General features: G+C 39.4%; 1 protein-coding gene across 3 annotated transcripts in view; it reads right to left on the minus strand.

Moving 5' to 3' along the window:
• The window catches only part of Frl (formin-like protein), a 659,403-nt gene that overhangs the window by 197,624 nt on the left and 448,209 nt on the right, over positions 1 to 13,570 (minus strand). For all 3 annotated transcript variants that reach the window (XM_070084297.1, XM_070084296.1, XM_070084295.1), the window contains exon 7: positions 4,177 to 4,348. In XM_070084297.1, coding sequence (XP_069940398.1) covers positions 4,177 to 4,348 — 172 coding nt within the window. The remainder of the gene's footprint in view (positions 1 to 4,176; positions 4,349 to 13,570) is intronic.

Genomic DNA, 13,570 nt, shown 5'->3' on the forward strand with positions numbered 1-13,570 from the left:
AACAAAAAGCTGCAGTAAGAGTAATCACTCAATCCAATCCCAGGCAACACATGCCCCCACTCTTCATAGATCTAAACTTACTCACTGTTCAGAACATCCACACTTACTACTGTGCAACCTACATTTACAGAACCTTAAATTCCAACATTAACCCTGACCTAAAACACTTTCTTGATAGTTGTGACAGGACTCGGAGGCATAACACCAGACACAAACATCTCTATGACATTCCCCATGTCCGGTTAAACCTATACAAAAATTCAATGTACATAAAAGGGCCTAAAATCTGGAACACCCTACCTGAAAACTCTAGAACTGCAGACACATTCATCACTTTCAAAACTACCACTAGAAAACATTTTATCTCCCTGACACACTCCACCATCAGTTAACTACATGAAAACTGCCGATTCTCTTGTATCATACACACACAAAAAACAACCTAGATCTCCCCTCGATATCTGTGATTCCCCACAATTCGCACCTACACTCACCCAATTGACTATAAACATAGAAATACGTAATACAACTATTACCTAACGAACCTTAACTAGTCATAAGTTACCTGTGATACTCCAATATAGGAACTAAAATAGAAACTATGTATTGTACCAAAACAAAACCATTCACACTGCTAACTTTAAGAACTGTAATGTAGTTACTTAGCCTTAATACCAACATGCTCCTTAATCTGTACCAACAGAGTTTTGAATTAATCTTAGTCTACCTGAAATGCCTAGCCATGCAAGGTGTGATAGTGACCCTCTCTGTAATTAGTTTTATATAATATGTAAACCACGCAATATCCTATAATATGTAAACCCCACATTGTAATCTTATTTCATTTTTTTTTTTTTTTTATTAACACATTGGCCGATTCCCACTAAGGCAGGGTAGCAGAAAAAAGAAAAACGTTCATCATTATTCACTCCATCTCTGTCTTGCCAGTGGGGTGCTTTACACTACAGTTATAAAACTGCAACATTAACACCCCTCCTTCAGAGAATAAACTTGATTTGATTTGATTTGTTGCATTCCCAAGAAAAAACAATCACTGGGTACCCTGTCTATGCCTTAGATAATTTTTCATGTTGTGATCATTTTTTTTTTCAACATGTCAGTTGTCTCCCAATAAGGTAGGGTAACCCCTCTCCCCCCCCCCCAAAAAAAAAACACTTTCACCATCATTCACACAATCCCTGTCTTTGCAGAGGCACTCATATACGACAGGTGCAGGCATTGTACTTCACACCTCCAGGGCTCAAGTCCAGCTAACCGGTTCCTCCAAATCCCTTCAAAATATATTATCTTGCTCACACTCCAACAGCTTGTCAGGTCCCAAAAACCCTTCGTCTCCATTCACTCTTTTCTAACACACTCACACATGCTTGCTGCATGTCCAAGCCCCTTGCACACAAAAATCTCTATTACCCTCTTCCCTCCAGCCTTTCCTAGGATGACCCCTACACCTCTTCCCCTCATATTCCCTTTTCATTTCAATCTTCCAGTGAAAGAAGGCTTATCTCTACTTCTTTCAACAAACCAGCCATATCCCACCGAAGCAGGGTAGCCCAAAGAGAAAAGCAAAAGTTTCTCTTTTTAACTTTAGTAATGTACACAGGAATAGGGGTTACTAGTCTCTTGCTCCCGGCATTTTAGTCGCCTCTTACAACATGCATGGCTTACGGAGGAAGAATTCTGTTCCACTTCCCCAAGGAGATAAGAGGAAATAAACAAGAACAAGAACAACTAACAAGAAAATAGAAGAAAACCCAGAGTGTAGTGTGACCTAAGTGTAAGTAGAAGTAGCAAGACATACCTGAAATCTTGCATGTTTATGAGACAGTAAAAAAGACACAAGCAATCCTATCATCATGTAAAACAATTACAGTACAGGTTTCCATTTCACACTCACTTGGCAGGATGGTAGTACACCTCCCTGGGCAGTTGCTGTCTACCAACCTACTACCCTGGGCTTATCTATACTATCCAATAAAAATATTTGTACATTAAGATAATGAATGTGATACATTGACCCTTAAACCATCCAAAAGTAGATCCATGTACACTCATGTTGCGCTCCAAACGTAGATCTACATTTTATTTTTCCTGCCTCCAAATTTGGCATGATTGGCCTGAGATGCCCAGTCAGTATAGAATGGGTCTTAACACTCGGTGCATGCAGTATTATAAAAATCTGGGACCACTTAGTACCTTGTGGGAGCACCAGTTCAACTGAGCGCCAGCTAGAGCAAAGAGTGTGGTAAACACCAGGGATTCACTGACGTCATGTCCTATTAACACTCCCCTTTAAAGAGGAAAGTGATGGATGTGGCCACAAGTGGTCGAGGAAATATCAAAAACCTCGATAACAACCCATGTGTAACAGTTGTGCAACATCCTTTCATTTTTTATACTACTGGTAGTGTCATCCTGCCAGAATGTCCTATAACCTATTCCCTACGTAAAGAGAAACAATTCTGGAACGTGTAATACGTATTCAGCCGGCTGGCTGGCTGACTTTGGCTGTCACTTTGTCTGTATCTGTCTGTGTATATCTCTGTCTATCTGTCTATCTCTCTCTCTCATATGTACACATAAGTACTTACAGTTATTAAACATAGTGTAAATTACGTAAGATAACCCAAAAATTCCAAGAAAAGTGCTATACAGTGCTTGTAGATGCAAGACATAATAAGTATGACTGGCAAGTAATACGGATTGTCACTGCTGCAGCGTGTAATACCTGTTGGTTTACGAGCCACTCTCTGAGACTGAGAGACAAGCAGATGGAATGACACACACACACACACACACACACACACACACACACACACACACACACACACACACACAGGCAGACAGAAAGACAGATAAGCAGAGCTAGACAGATAGATACAGACAGACAGTGTGTTACAGTGAAAACAAACAAAGCCAGGGTTCCCTGCAGCAGTGCACTATCGTTGTGTCACTTCACTGCTTACCCTGTCAGCAGTTTATTGACACTTGTCATAAACACCATGCTGCAACAAGTTTCATATATACTCCAGCATGTCTAAAACATTGTTGAGACCTATAAATACTTTCTATATACAGGTACCATCCGACTTATGATCAAGCTTGGTTCCGACAAACCAGTCGTAAGTCGAAATGGACGTAAGTCGAACCTCACTACTGAATATCAACATCACATTTTTGAAATGACTTTATTTTGTTTCATTTTTTACTTTACTTTTTATGCTGTTAGTACTGTATTTTATACTGTAAGGCTTAGGATAAACACTGTGTTGTACACAGTGTTTATACTAAACCTTACAGTTGTTTATTTCCCAGAAATCTGGCATAGAAAACACGATCGTAAGTCGAATGGTCGTATGTCGAGCAGGTCGTAAGTCGGATGGTAGGTGTATTTCTAGACAACAGTAAATTACCAAGGCAGGTGAAAATGTTCACCTGTCGGTGTGATTGTGACTATTTGAGTACTATTTCAGTACCTAATACAGTGGACCCCCGGTTAACGATATTTTTTCATTCCAGAAGTATGTTCAGGTGCCAGTACTGACTGAATTTGTTCCCATAAGGAATATTGTGAAGTAGATTAGTCCATTTCAGACCCCCAAACATACACGTACAAATGCACTTACATAAATACACTTACATAATTGGCCGCATTGGGAGGTGATCGTTATGCGGGGGTCCACTGTATTAGTGTCAGAACAAAGATTGGCTATGAAATCACAAGAACTATTATAAATTGTAATTATCAGAACATAAAAATTATATAAATTAAAATAAAAATGAGAAGAAAGGTATATCGGCAACACTTCTGCAAGCAGCAGGACTCAATGTTGCCATCAGGTGAGCATCCAGTGCCAACTTCAAGGTCTTATATCTCGGTAAGTATTGTTCCTAAAAATTTTTTTAGGTCTTATAACACACAGAAAATTGACCTCTTTAATTAATTTTTTTTTTTTTTTTCAAAATATTCGGAGTAATGTGTGACTGAACGTAGATCTACATTTCGACAGTTTAAGGGTTAAATTCATTATCAGATATATACACTGCTAAGCTTTTTACTGTTTTTATACAGAATAAGAAATCATAACTGAAATTGTAATACATAAGTTGAAAGCATTTTTCCAAAACTTGCTAACAAAAATAATGGAGGCAACTGACCATGAATTCTATGTGGAAGCATTCATAATTGGAGAAATATGCCATGAGGGTCTGGAAGCGCTGAGACTCGCAACAAACATCTTTGAAGTTGTCAAATGCATTAAGTATAATTTCATGGCCACCTTTCACTAAACAGATGGCTGCTAGGAGTTCTAAAACAAGTGCTTTGGTCCTGTAAAATATTAGAGATAAAATATATGAAAATAAGGTAGGAAGGAGGAGCAGGGGCTAGTAACCCCTTCTCCTGTATACATTACTAAAGTTAAAGAGAGAAGCTTTTGTTTTTCTTTTTGGGCCACCCTACTTCGGTGGGATATGGCCAGTTTGTTGAAAGAAGAAGGCAGGTAGTGTTGAGCATCTGTGGGAAGAAAGAAGTGTATGAATGGAGGCAAAAAGAGGAAAGTGTCAGATGAGGAGAATGGAGGTATTGAAAATGTCGTGTTTGATAGCTATGTGTGGTATGAATGTTATACAAAATTTGAGGTATAGAAATTAGTGGAAAGTGCAGAGGTACAAAATGTATTATTCAGAGGGAAAAGAAGGGTTTGTTGAGGACAGCAGAATAAAATGACTAAGAGATTGTATAAATCTAGGGTGAAATACAAATAAAAATACAAATATTTATTTCCTTGTAAAGCTTACAATGTGTGGTTTACATGTTATAAGATTTTAAATACAAAGATGGCCACTATCATGTCTAGGCACTTCGGGCAGACTAATACTAATTCTTATGATATTTTGATATAGGTCATATTTGATCAGTACAACTGAACATATTATTAGGTACTTAATTAGATACAGTGGACCCCCGCATAGCGAACGCCTTGCATAGCGAACATTCCGCATAGCGAACGCTTTGATCGCTAAAATTTTGCCCCACATAGTAGACAAAAACCCGCTCAGCGAACTTCGTCCGAGACGCGTCCAATGTGCGGCCTCAGCCAGCCTCACATGTGCCGCCTGTCCCATTGTTTACCAGCTAGCCTCCGCGGTAACATTCAAGCATACACTCGGAATATTTCGTATTATTACAGTGTTTTCGGTTCTGTTTGTTGAAAATAAGTGACCATGGGCCCCAAGAAAGCTTCTAGTGCCAACCCTGTGGTAAAAAGGGTGAGAATTAGTATGGAAATTAAGAAAGATTTTGAAGGGTTTGGGGCTAACCCTGAGAAGCCTATGCCAGTTGTGGAATCCATTGTGCCTACTTCAAAAATTAAGGAAATGTGTGCACAGTGGGTTGAACTGCAAACCTTTATGGATGAAAATCACCCTGACACAGCTGTTGCAAGGCGTGCTGGTGACTATTTCAATGACAATGTTATGGCCCATTTTAGACAAATCGTAAAGGAACGGGAGGTACAGAGCTCTATGGACAGAAAGAAGTCCAGTGACTCTGAAGCTGGTCCTAGTGGCATTAAAAGAAGAAGGGAAGTAACCCCGGAAAAGGACTTGCCTCCTCAAGTGTTAATGGAAGGGGATTCCCCTTCTAAACACTAACACTCTCTCTCCCCTCCTCCCATCCCATCAATCATCACCAGATCTTCAATAAAAGTAAGTGTCATGTAATTGTGCATGCCTTTTTCAGTTTGTGTGTACTAAAATTAACATTTTTTTGTGGTAAAAAAATTTTTTTTTCATACTTTTGGGTGTCTTGCACGGATTAATTTTATTTCCATTATTTCTTATGGGGAAAATTAATTCGCATAGCGAACATTTCGCATAACGACCAGCCCTCTTGCACGGATTAAGTTCGCTATGCGGGGGTCCACTGTACATTCTCAGTTAGGTACATACATAGTTAGGTTTAAAATAGTTAGGCAGTCAAATCATTTAACCCTTTGACTGTTTCGGCCGTATATATACGTCTTACGAGCCAGTGTTTCGGAGGTACAGTAGGGCCCCACTCATATGGCAGGTTAGGTTCCAGGCTACTGCCGTCAAGCGGAAATCGCCGTAAAGTGGAACACCCCTTTTTTCCCCTTATAAATGCACACAAATACTAGATAACAAGTTTACACTAACATATATTAAGTTAGCAATAGAACTAGGCATCAAAAAACAATAAAAAAGTAAAATACACACATAGTGCACTCATTACTTACCTTAAAATATTTGTAGTCTTAATCTAGGGTGAGACAAGTAGTATTTATTGTAAGAAATCAAGTGTGGTATGTATGGTAGCCAGCCAGACCACCCCACCTACACATACTATTCTATGATATTTAAGCATCCCAGAGTGATAAAATGCATATACAGTTCACTCATTACTTACCTTAAAATATTTGTAGCCTTCATGTAAGGTCAGAGGTGAGTAAATGAGATAAAACGAATAAATGAGAGAGAGAGAGAGAATGAGTACATGAGGGAGGACAGGCGCAGAGCTATGTAAACAAACCAGGCGAATGTAAGTTTTGTAAACAAACAAAGTGTACACATCTGGTTTGTGTACAAGTTACATTGTGTTGTCTCTACATTGATTTTTTTTTTTTCAACAAGTCGGCCGTCTCCCACCGAGGCATAGTGACCCAAAAAAGAAAGAAAATCCCCCCAAAAAAAATACTTTCATCATCATTCAACACTTTCACCACACTCACACATTATCACTGTTTTTGCAGAGGTGCTCAGAATACAACAGTTTAGAAGCATATACGTATAAAGATACAAAACATATCCCTCCAAACTGGCCGATTCCCACCAAGGCAGGGTGGCCCGAAAAAGAAAAACTTTCACCATCATTCACTCCATCACTGTCTTGCCAGAAGGGTGCTTTACACTACAGTTTTTAAACTGCAACATTAACACCCCTCCTTCAGAGTGCAGGCACTGTACTTCCCATCTCCAGGACTCAAGTCCGGCCTGCCAGTTTCCCTGAATCCCTTCATAAATGTTACTTTGCTCACACTCCAACAGCACGTCAAGTATTAAAAACCATTTGTCTCCATTCACTCCTATCAAACACGCTCACGCATGCCCGCTGGAAGTCCAAGCTCCTCGCACACAAAACCTCCTTTACCCGCTCCCTCCAACCTTTCCTAGGCCGACCCCTACCCCGCGTTCCTTCCACTACAGACTGATACACTCTTGAAGTCATTCTGTTTCACTCCCTTCTCTCTACATGTCCGAACCACCTCAACAACTATTCCTCAGCCCTCTGGACAACAGTTTTGGTAATCCCAGACCTCCTCCTAACTTCCAAACTACGAATTCTCTGCATTATATTCACACAACACATTGCCCTCAGACATGACATCTCCACTGCCTCCAGCCTTCTCCTCACTGCAACATTCATCACCCATGCTTCACACCCCTATAAGAGCGTTGGTAAAACTATACCCTCATACATTCCCCTCTTTGCCTCCAAGGACAAAGTTCTTTGTCTCCACAGACTCCTAAGTGCACTGCTCACCCTTTTCCCCTCATCAATTCTATGATTCACCTCATCTTTCATAGACCCATCCCCTGACATGTCCACTCCCAAATATCTGAATACATTCACCTCCTCCATACTCTCTCCCTCCAATCTGATATCCAATCTTTCATCACCTAATCTTTTTGTTATCCTAATAACCTTACTCTTTCCTGTATTCACTTTTAATTTTCCTCTTTTGCATACCCTACCAAATTCATCCACCAACCTCTGCAACTTCTCTTCAGAATCTCCCAAGAGCACAGTGTCATCAGCAAAGAGCAACTGTGACAACTCCCACTTTATGTGTGATTCTTTATCTTTTAACTCCACACCTCTTGCCAAGACCCTCGCATTTACTTCTCTTACAACCCCATCTATAAATATATTAAACAACCACGGTGACATCACACATCCTTGTCTAAGGCCTACTTTTACTGGGAAATAATCTCTCTCTTTCATACATACTCTAACTTGAGCCTCACTATCCTCGTAAAAACTCTTCACTGCTTTCAGTAACCTACCTCCTACACCATACACCTGCAACATCTGCCACATTGCCCCCCCTATCCACCCTGTCATACGCCTTTTCCAAATCCATAAATGCCACAAAGACCTCTTTAGCCTTATCTAAATACTGTTCACTTATATGTTTCACTGTAAACACCTGGTCCACACACCCTATACCTTTCCTAAAGCCTTCTTGTTCATCTGCTATCCTACTCTGCTATCTTACTCTTAATTCTTTCAATAATAACTCTACCATACACTTTACCAGGTATACTCAACAGACTTATCCCCCTATAATTTTTGCACTCTCTTTTGTCCCCTTTGCCTTTATACAAAGGAACTATGCATGCTCTCTGCCAATCCCTAGGTACCTTACCCTCTTCCATACATTTATTAAATAATTTCACCAACCACTCCAAAACTATATCCTCACCTGCTTTTAACATTTCTATCTTTATCCCATCAATCCTGGTTGCCTTACCCCCTTTCATTTTACCTACTGCCTCATGAACTTCCCCCACACTCACAACTGGCTCTTCCTCACTCCTACAAGATGTTATTCCTCCTTGCCCTATACACGAAATCACAGCTTCCCTATCTTCATCAACATTTAACAATTCCTCAAAATATTCCCTCCATCTTCCCAATACCTCTAACTCTCCATTTAATAACTCTCCTCTCTTATTTTTAGCTGACAAATCCATTTGTTCTCTAGGCTTCCTTAACTTGTTAATCTCACTCCAAACTTTTTCTTATTTTCAATAAAATTTGTTGATAACATCTCACCCACTCTCTCATTTGCTCTCTTTTTACATTGCTTCACCACTCTCTTAGCCTCTCTCTTTTTCTCCATGTACTCTTCCCTCCTTGCATCACTTCTACTTTGTAAAAACTTCTCATATGCTAACTTTTTCTCCCTTACTACTATCTTTACATCATCATTATTATTATATTATTATTATTATTTTCTCAGTTGTTTGTTGGGTTATCTTATTCGAACTTGGGCAGTTTATGATGAAAAGATACTTCTTCACGTACACCAAAAATGAAAGAAATCAGACCATAAATAGCGGAGTTCACTTCTCAGCCATTAGCGGCCGCTTAGCGGTATATTTTTGTATGGTTATGGTTATATTCTCATTTTTTCAGTCTCATTTGATAGAATGAAAGATATATTACAGAAATAGATATGATTTTGATTGCTTTCATGACGAAAAGTACCTTGAAATTGCGCTCACAGTAGCGAAAATGTTCTATTCTTTAGCGAAGCTCAAGACTAAACAAATGGCGTCACCGTCCAATACCTGTCTGCCTGCCAGTCCAAATTCCAGTACAGAGTCAAGAATGGATTGACATTATTTATACAATTATTAAAATAATGCAGTAGTCTGCATAACAGTAAATCTTCTATTTTTTTTTGTGAATAAAAATTCCAAATGGTAAGCAAGAGTAATATAAGAGGGGCCTGTAGCCACGACTAATGAACAGAGAAAATGTTATTTTAGTGCCAGGAATGTCTGCATTGTTTATTCTGGATCCTATTTTGAAATTGGCATCTGTTGAAATTTGTGTGAAATCGGCCAAATTGCCAATTTCTGACCACTTTATTGGGTAGTTGAAATAAGTGAATAGGCGGTTTCTTGTACTCAGTTGACAAACTAGAAGTAAATAAATTTATTCAGGTATACACAAATATAGTTACAAAGATTATCATACATGGTTTAGAAAGACACGTAAGCAAACACTATAACATATTTATTAGAAAACGTTTCGGTCCTGGGACCTTGATCACTTCTAACATACAGAGGTAGAAAGACATTATATATATAGGCGGAGAGTGAGATGTGACGCACGTGACCTGAGGAATGTCATAAGAACATAAGAATGGAGGAACACTGTAGAAGGCCTACTGGCCCATGCGAGGCAGGTCCTTATCAAAACAACCTCTGTCTATGATGAGGACCTGTAGACGATGAAATCATGTGACTCCTGTGTTGTTGGGTTGGTGCTGCTTAAGTATCATGTATGCCAATGTTTTTGAAATTTTGTAGTTTCCAGTGTTGCGTTCTATAGTGTCGGTGACTATAGAACGCAACACTGGAAACTACAAAATTTCAAAAACATTGGCATACATGATACTTAAGCAGCACCAACCCAACAACACAGGAGTCACATGATTTCATCGTCTACAGGTCCTCATCATAGACAGAGGTTGTTTTGATAAGGACCTGCCTCGCATGGGCCAGTAGGCCTTCTACAGTGTTCCTCCATTCTTATGTTCTTATGACATTCCTCAGGTCACGTGCGTCACATCTCACTCTCCGCCTATATATATAATGTCTTTCTACCTCTGTATGTTAGAAGTGATCAAGGTCCCAGGACCGAAACGTTTTCTAATAAATATGTTATAGTGTTTGCTTACGTGTCTTTCTAAACCAACTTGTCGGTATTTATTACCAAGGTTTATACCATTATCATACATAGCAGTGCATGTATAGATAACCTAGGATAACCCAGAAAAGTCAGACAAAGTGACTTATTTCCAGTACCTGGCTTGGGCTTGCCATATATGATTTTTGGTTGTTAGGTAAGACACATATGCAACAGTTAGGTATCTTTATTTCGAAACGTTTCGCCTACACAGTAGGCTTCTTCAGTCGAGTACAGAAAAGTTGATAGAAGCAGAAGATACTTGAAGACGATGTAATCAGTCCATCACCCTTGAAGTTTTGAGGTGGTCTGTCCCTCAGTCTGGAGAAGAGTATTATTCCATAGTATGAAACAATATGGAGTTGAAGTGACAGAATGGAGCCTTATATAACGCCAGGAGGTGAGATGTAGGCCACTAGTAGATGTAAGAAGGTTGTCGTTGGAAGGCCAGGTCCCTCTCAAATCCAGCCATTCTCACTAGTAGAAGTTGACAAAGTTGATTTCAGGTCTGTACCAAGATACCCAAGATACCTGAAATCAACTTTGTCAACTTCTCCTAGTGAGAATGGCTGGACTTGAGAGGGACCTGATCTTCCAACGACAACTTTCTTACATCTACTAGTGGCCTACATCTCACCTCCTGGCGTTATATAAGGCTCCATTCTGTCACTTCAACTCCATATTGTTTCAGACTATGGAACAATACTCTTCTCCAGACTGCGGGACTGACCACCTCAAAACTTCAAGGGTGATGGACTGATTACATCGTCTTCAAGTATCTTCTGCTTCTATCAACTTTTCTGTACTCGACTGAAGAAGCCTACTGTGTAGGCGAAACGTTTCGAAATAAAGATACCTAACTGTTGCACATGTGTCTTACCTAACAACCTGTCGGTATTTTGTACCATTTGAATGTTCATGATTTTTGGTAAATATTTTTTTTCTCGGTTGTTTGTTGGGCTATCTCATTGAAACTTGGGCAATGTATGATGGAAAGATGCTTCTTAACATAAAACAAAAATAAAAAAGATGGACGATAAATAAGGGAGTTCACTTCTCAGCCATTAGCCACCTCTTTGCAGTATATTTTCGTATGGTTTTATGGTTGTATTCTCATCTTTTGGACTCATTTGAGAGAATGGAAGATATATTACAGAAATAGACATGATTTTGATTGCTTTCAAAACGAAAAGTACCTTGAAATTGAGCTCAAAGTAGCGGAAATGTTCGATTTTTGCCGATGTTCAATGAACTGTGTAAGTCAAGTTGGTTAATTTTATTAAGTGTATTCTAACCTAACCACTCTGTAATTCGGCAAACTCAGTAATCCGGCACACTACATGTCCCAATGATGCCAGATTTGTGATGGAGGACCTGTACTAAAACTTTCCTTTTTTTACTAAACTCGGAAGATGTTCAATGCTCTAGTTGGCATCAAATGAAAGATAAAGGTTAGATTATTACTGACCCAGGGCATTTCAGCGATAATGTCAGTAGATTCCATTAAAAAAAATTGTTGAAGTTAGTAATTTTTATTTTATTGTTTTTTGTGAAAAAAAAAATCATTAAAAACAAAGCTGTAAACAATATCACAAATCCTCCCTGGGTGTTTGTCAAACCATCATTCCTCAATAACATGTGTATAACTCATGACAATCCTATTAATACTTATTGCAGAAAAAGGAAAACAATGTCAATAACTTATTTCTGAGTTATTATTTATTTTGTTTGGTGTGAAACTCTAAGGTTACAACATGCCAAATCTGAGCGTGTTGTACTCCTCCTACCTTGATGACAGCCTGCAGGCTACTAAGGGACACACTCACTGTGCTCCACACTTTAGCCAGCACAGAAGTTGCCATGTAGAGTATTTAGAATGAAACAATCATAGAAATCGTAATTTTTGGAGGAAAAAAAAACACTAATTGCCAACATGCATTTTTGCTGACAGCAAGAACAAAAAAATTACATTTAATGAAAAACATACTTTGAAATATGATAGAAACAAGCTAATTACATCAAAATGTTGCCAGAATTTTGCACTATTTTTCAGTAAGAAAACATTTTTTCCATAATTTTTCATTCTTAATTTCCTGATCACTGAAAAAAGGCTAGCCCCTCCCTTAACTTTACTAATGTATACAGCATTTTAGTCCCCTTTTAAGACACACATGGCTTATGGAGGAAGAATTCTGTTCCACTTCCCCATGGAGATAAGAGGAAATAAACAAGAACTAGTAAAAAAATAGAAGAAAACCCAGAGGGGTGTGTACATATATGCTTGTACATGTATGTGTAGTGTGACCTAAGTGTAAGTAGAAGTAGCAAGACGTACCTGAAATCTTGCATGTTTATGAGACAGAAAAAAGGACACCAGCAATCCTACCATCATGTAAAACAATTACAGGCTTTCGTTTTACACTCACTTGGCAGGACGGTAGTACCTCCCTGGGCAGTTGCTGTCTACCAAGCTACTATACCTTTGAAGAATTTCGAGAGTTTATCTACTCTCTGAGCCCGGCCATGGGCCAGGCTCGTCTGGTGTTTGCCAGGTCAACCAAGCTGTTGCTGCTGGAGGCCCACTGTCCCACATATTCATCACAGCCTGGTTGATTCAGCACCATTGATATACCTTTGTAGAGTTTCGAGAGTTTACCTACTCTCTGAGCCCGGCCATGGGCCAGGTTCGTCTGGTGCTTGCCTGGTCAACCAGGCTGTTGTTGCTGGAGGCCTGCTGCCCCACATATCCATCACAGCCTGGTTGATCTTGTCCAGTTTCCTCTTGAAGGCTTCTACACTGGTTCCAACCATGCTTCTGATATCTTCTGGTAAGATGTTGAATAGTCTGGGACCCCGGATGTTGATACAGTGTTCCCTTATTGACCCCACCATGTTTATTTTACACTTCCTCCCATATCTCTCACTCCAGTATGTTGTTATGGCAGTGTGCAGATTTGGGACCAAGCCCTCGAGTACCTTCCAGGTGTATATTATCATGTACCTCTCTCTCCTCCACTCCAATGAATACATGTTCAAGACTTGCAGGCG

Source organism: Cherax quadricarinatus, chromosome 12 (assembly GCF_038502225.1).
Source record: "Cherax quadricarinatus isolate ZL_2023a chromosome 12, ASM3850222v1, whole genome shotgun sequence".
Taxonomy (NCBI): Eukaryota; Metazoa; Arthropoda; class Malacostraca; order Decapoda; family Parastacidae; genus Cherax; species Cherax quadricarinatus.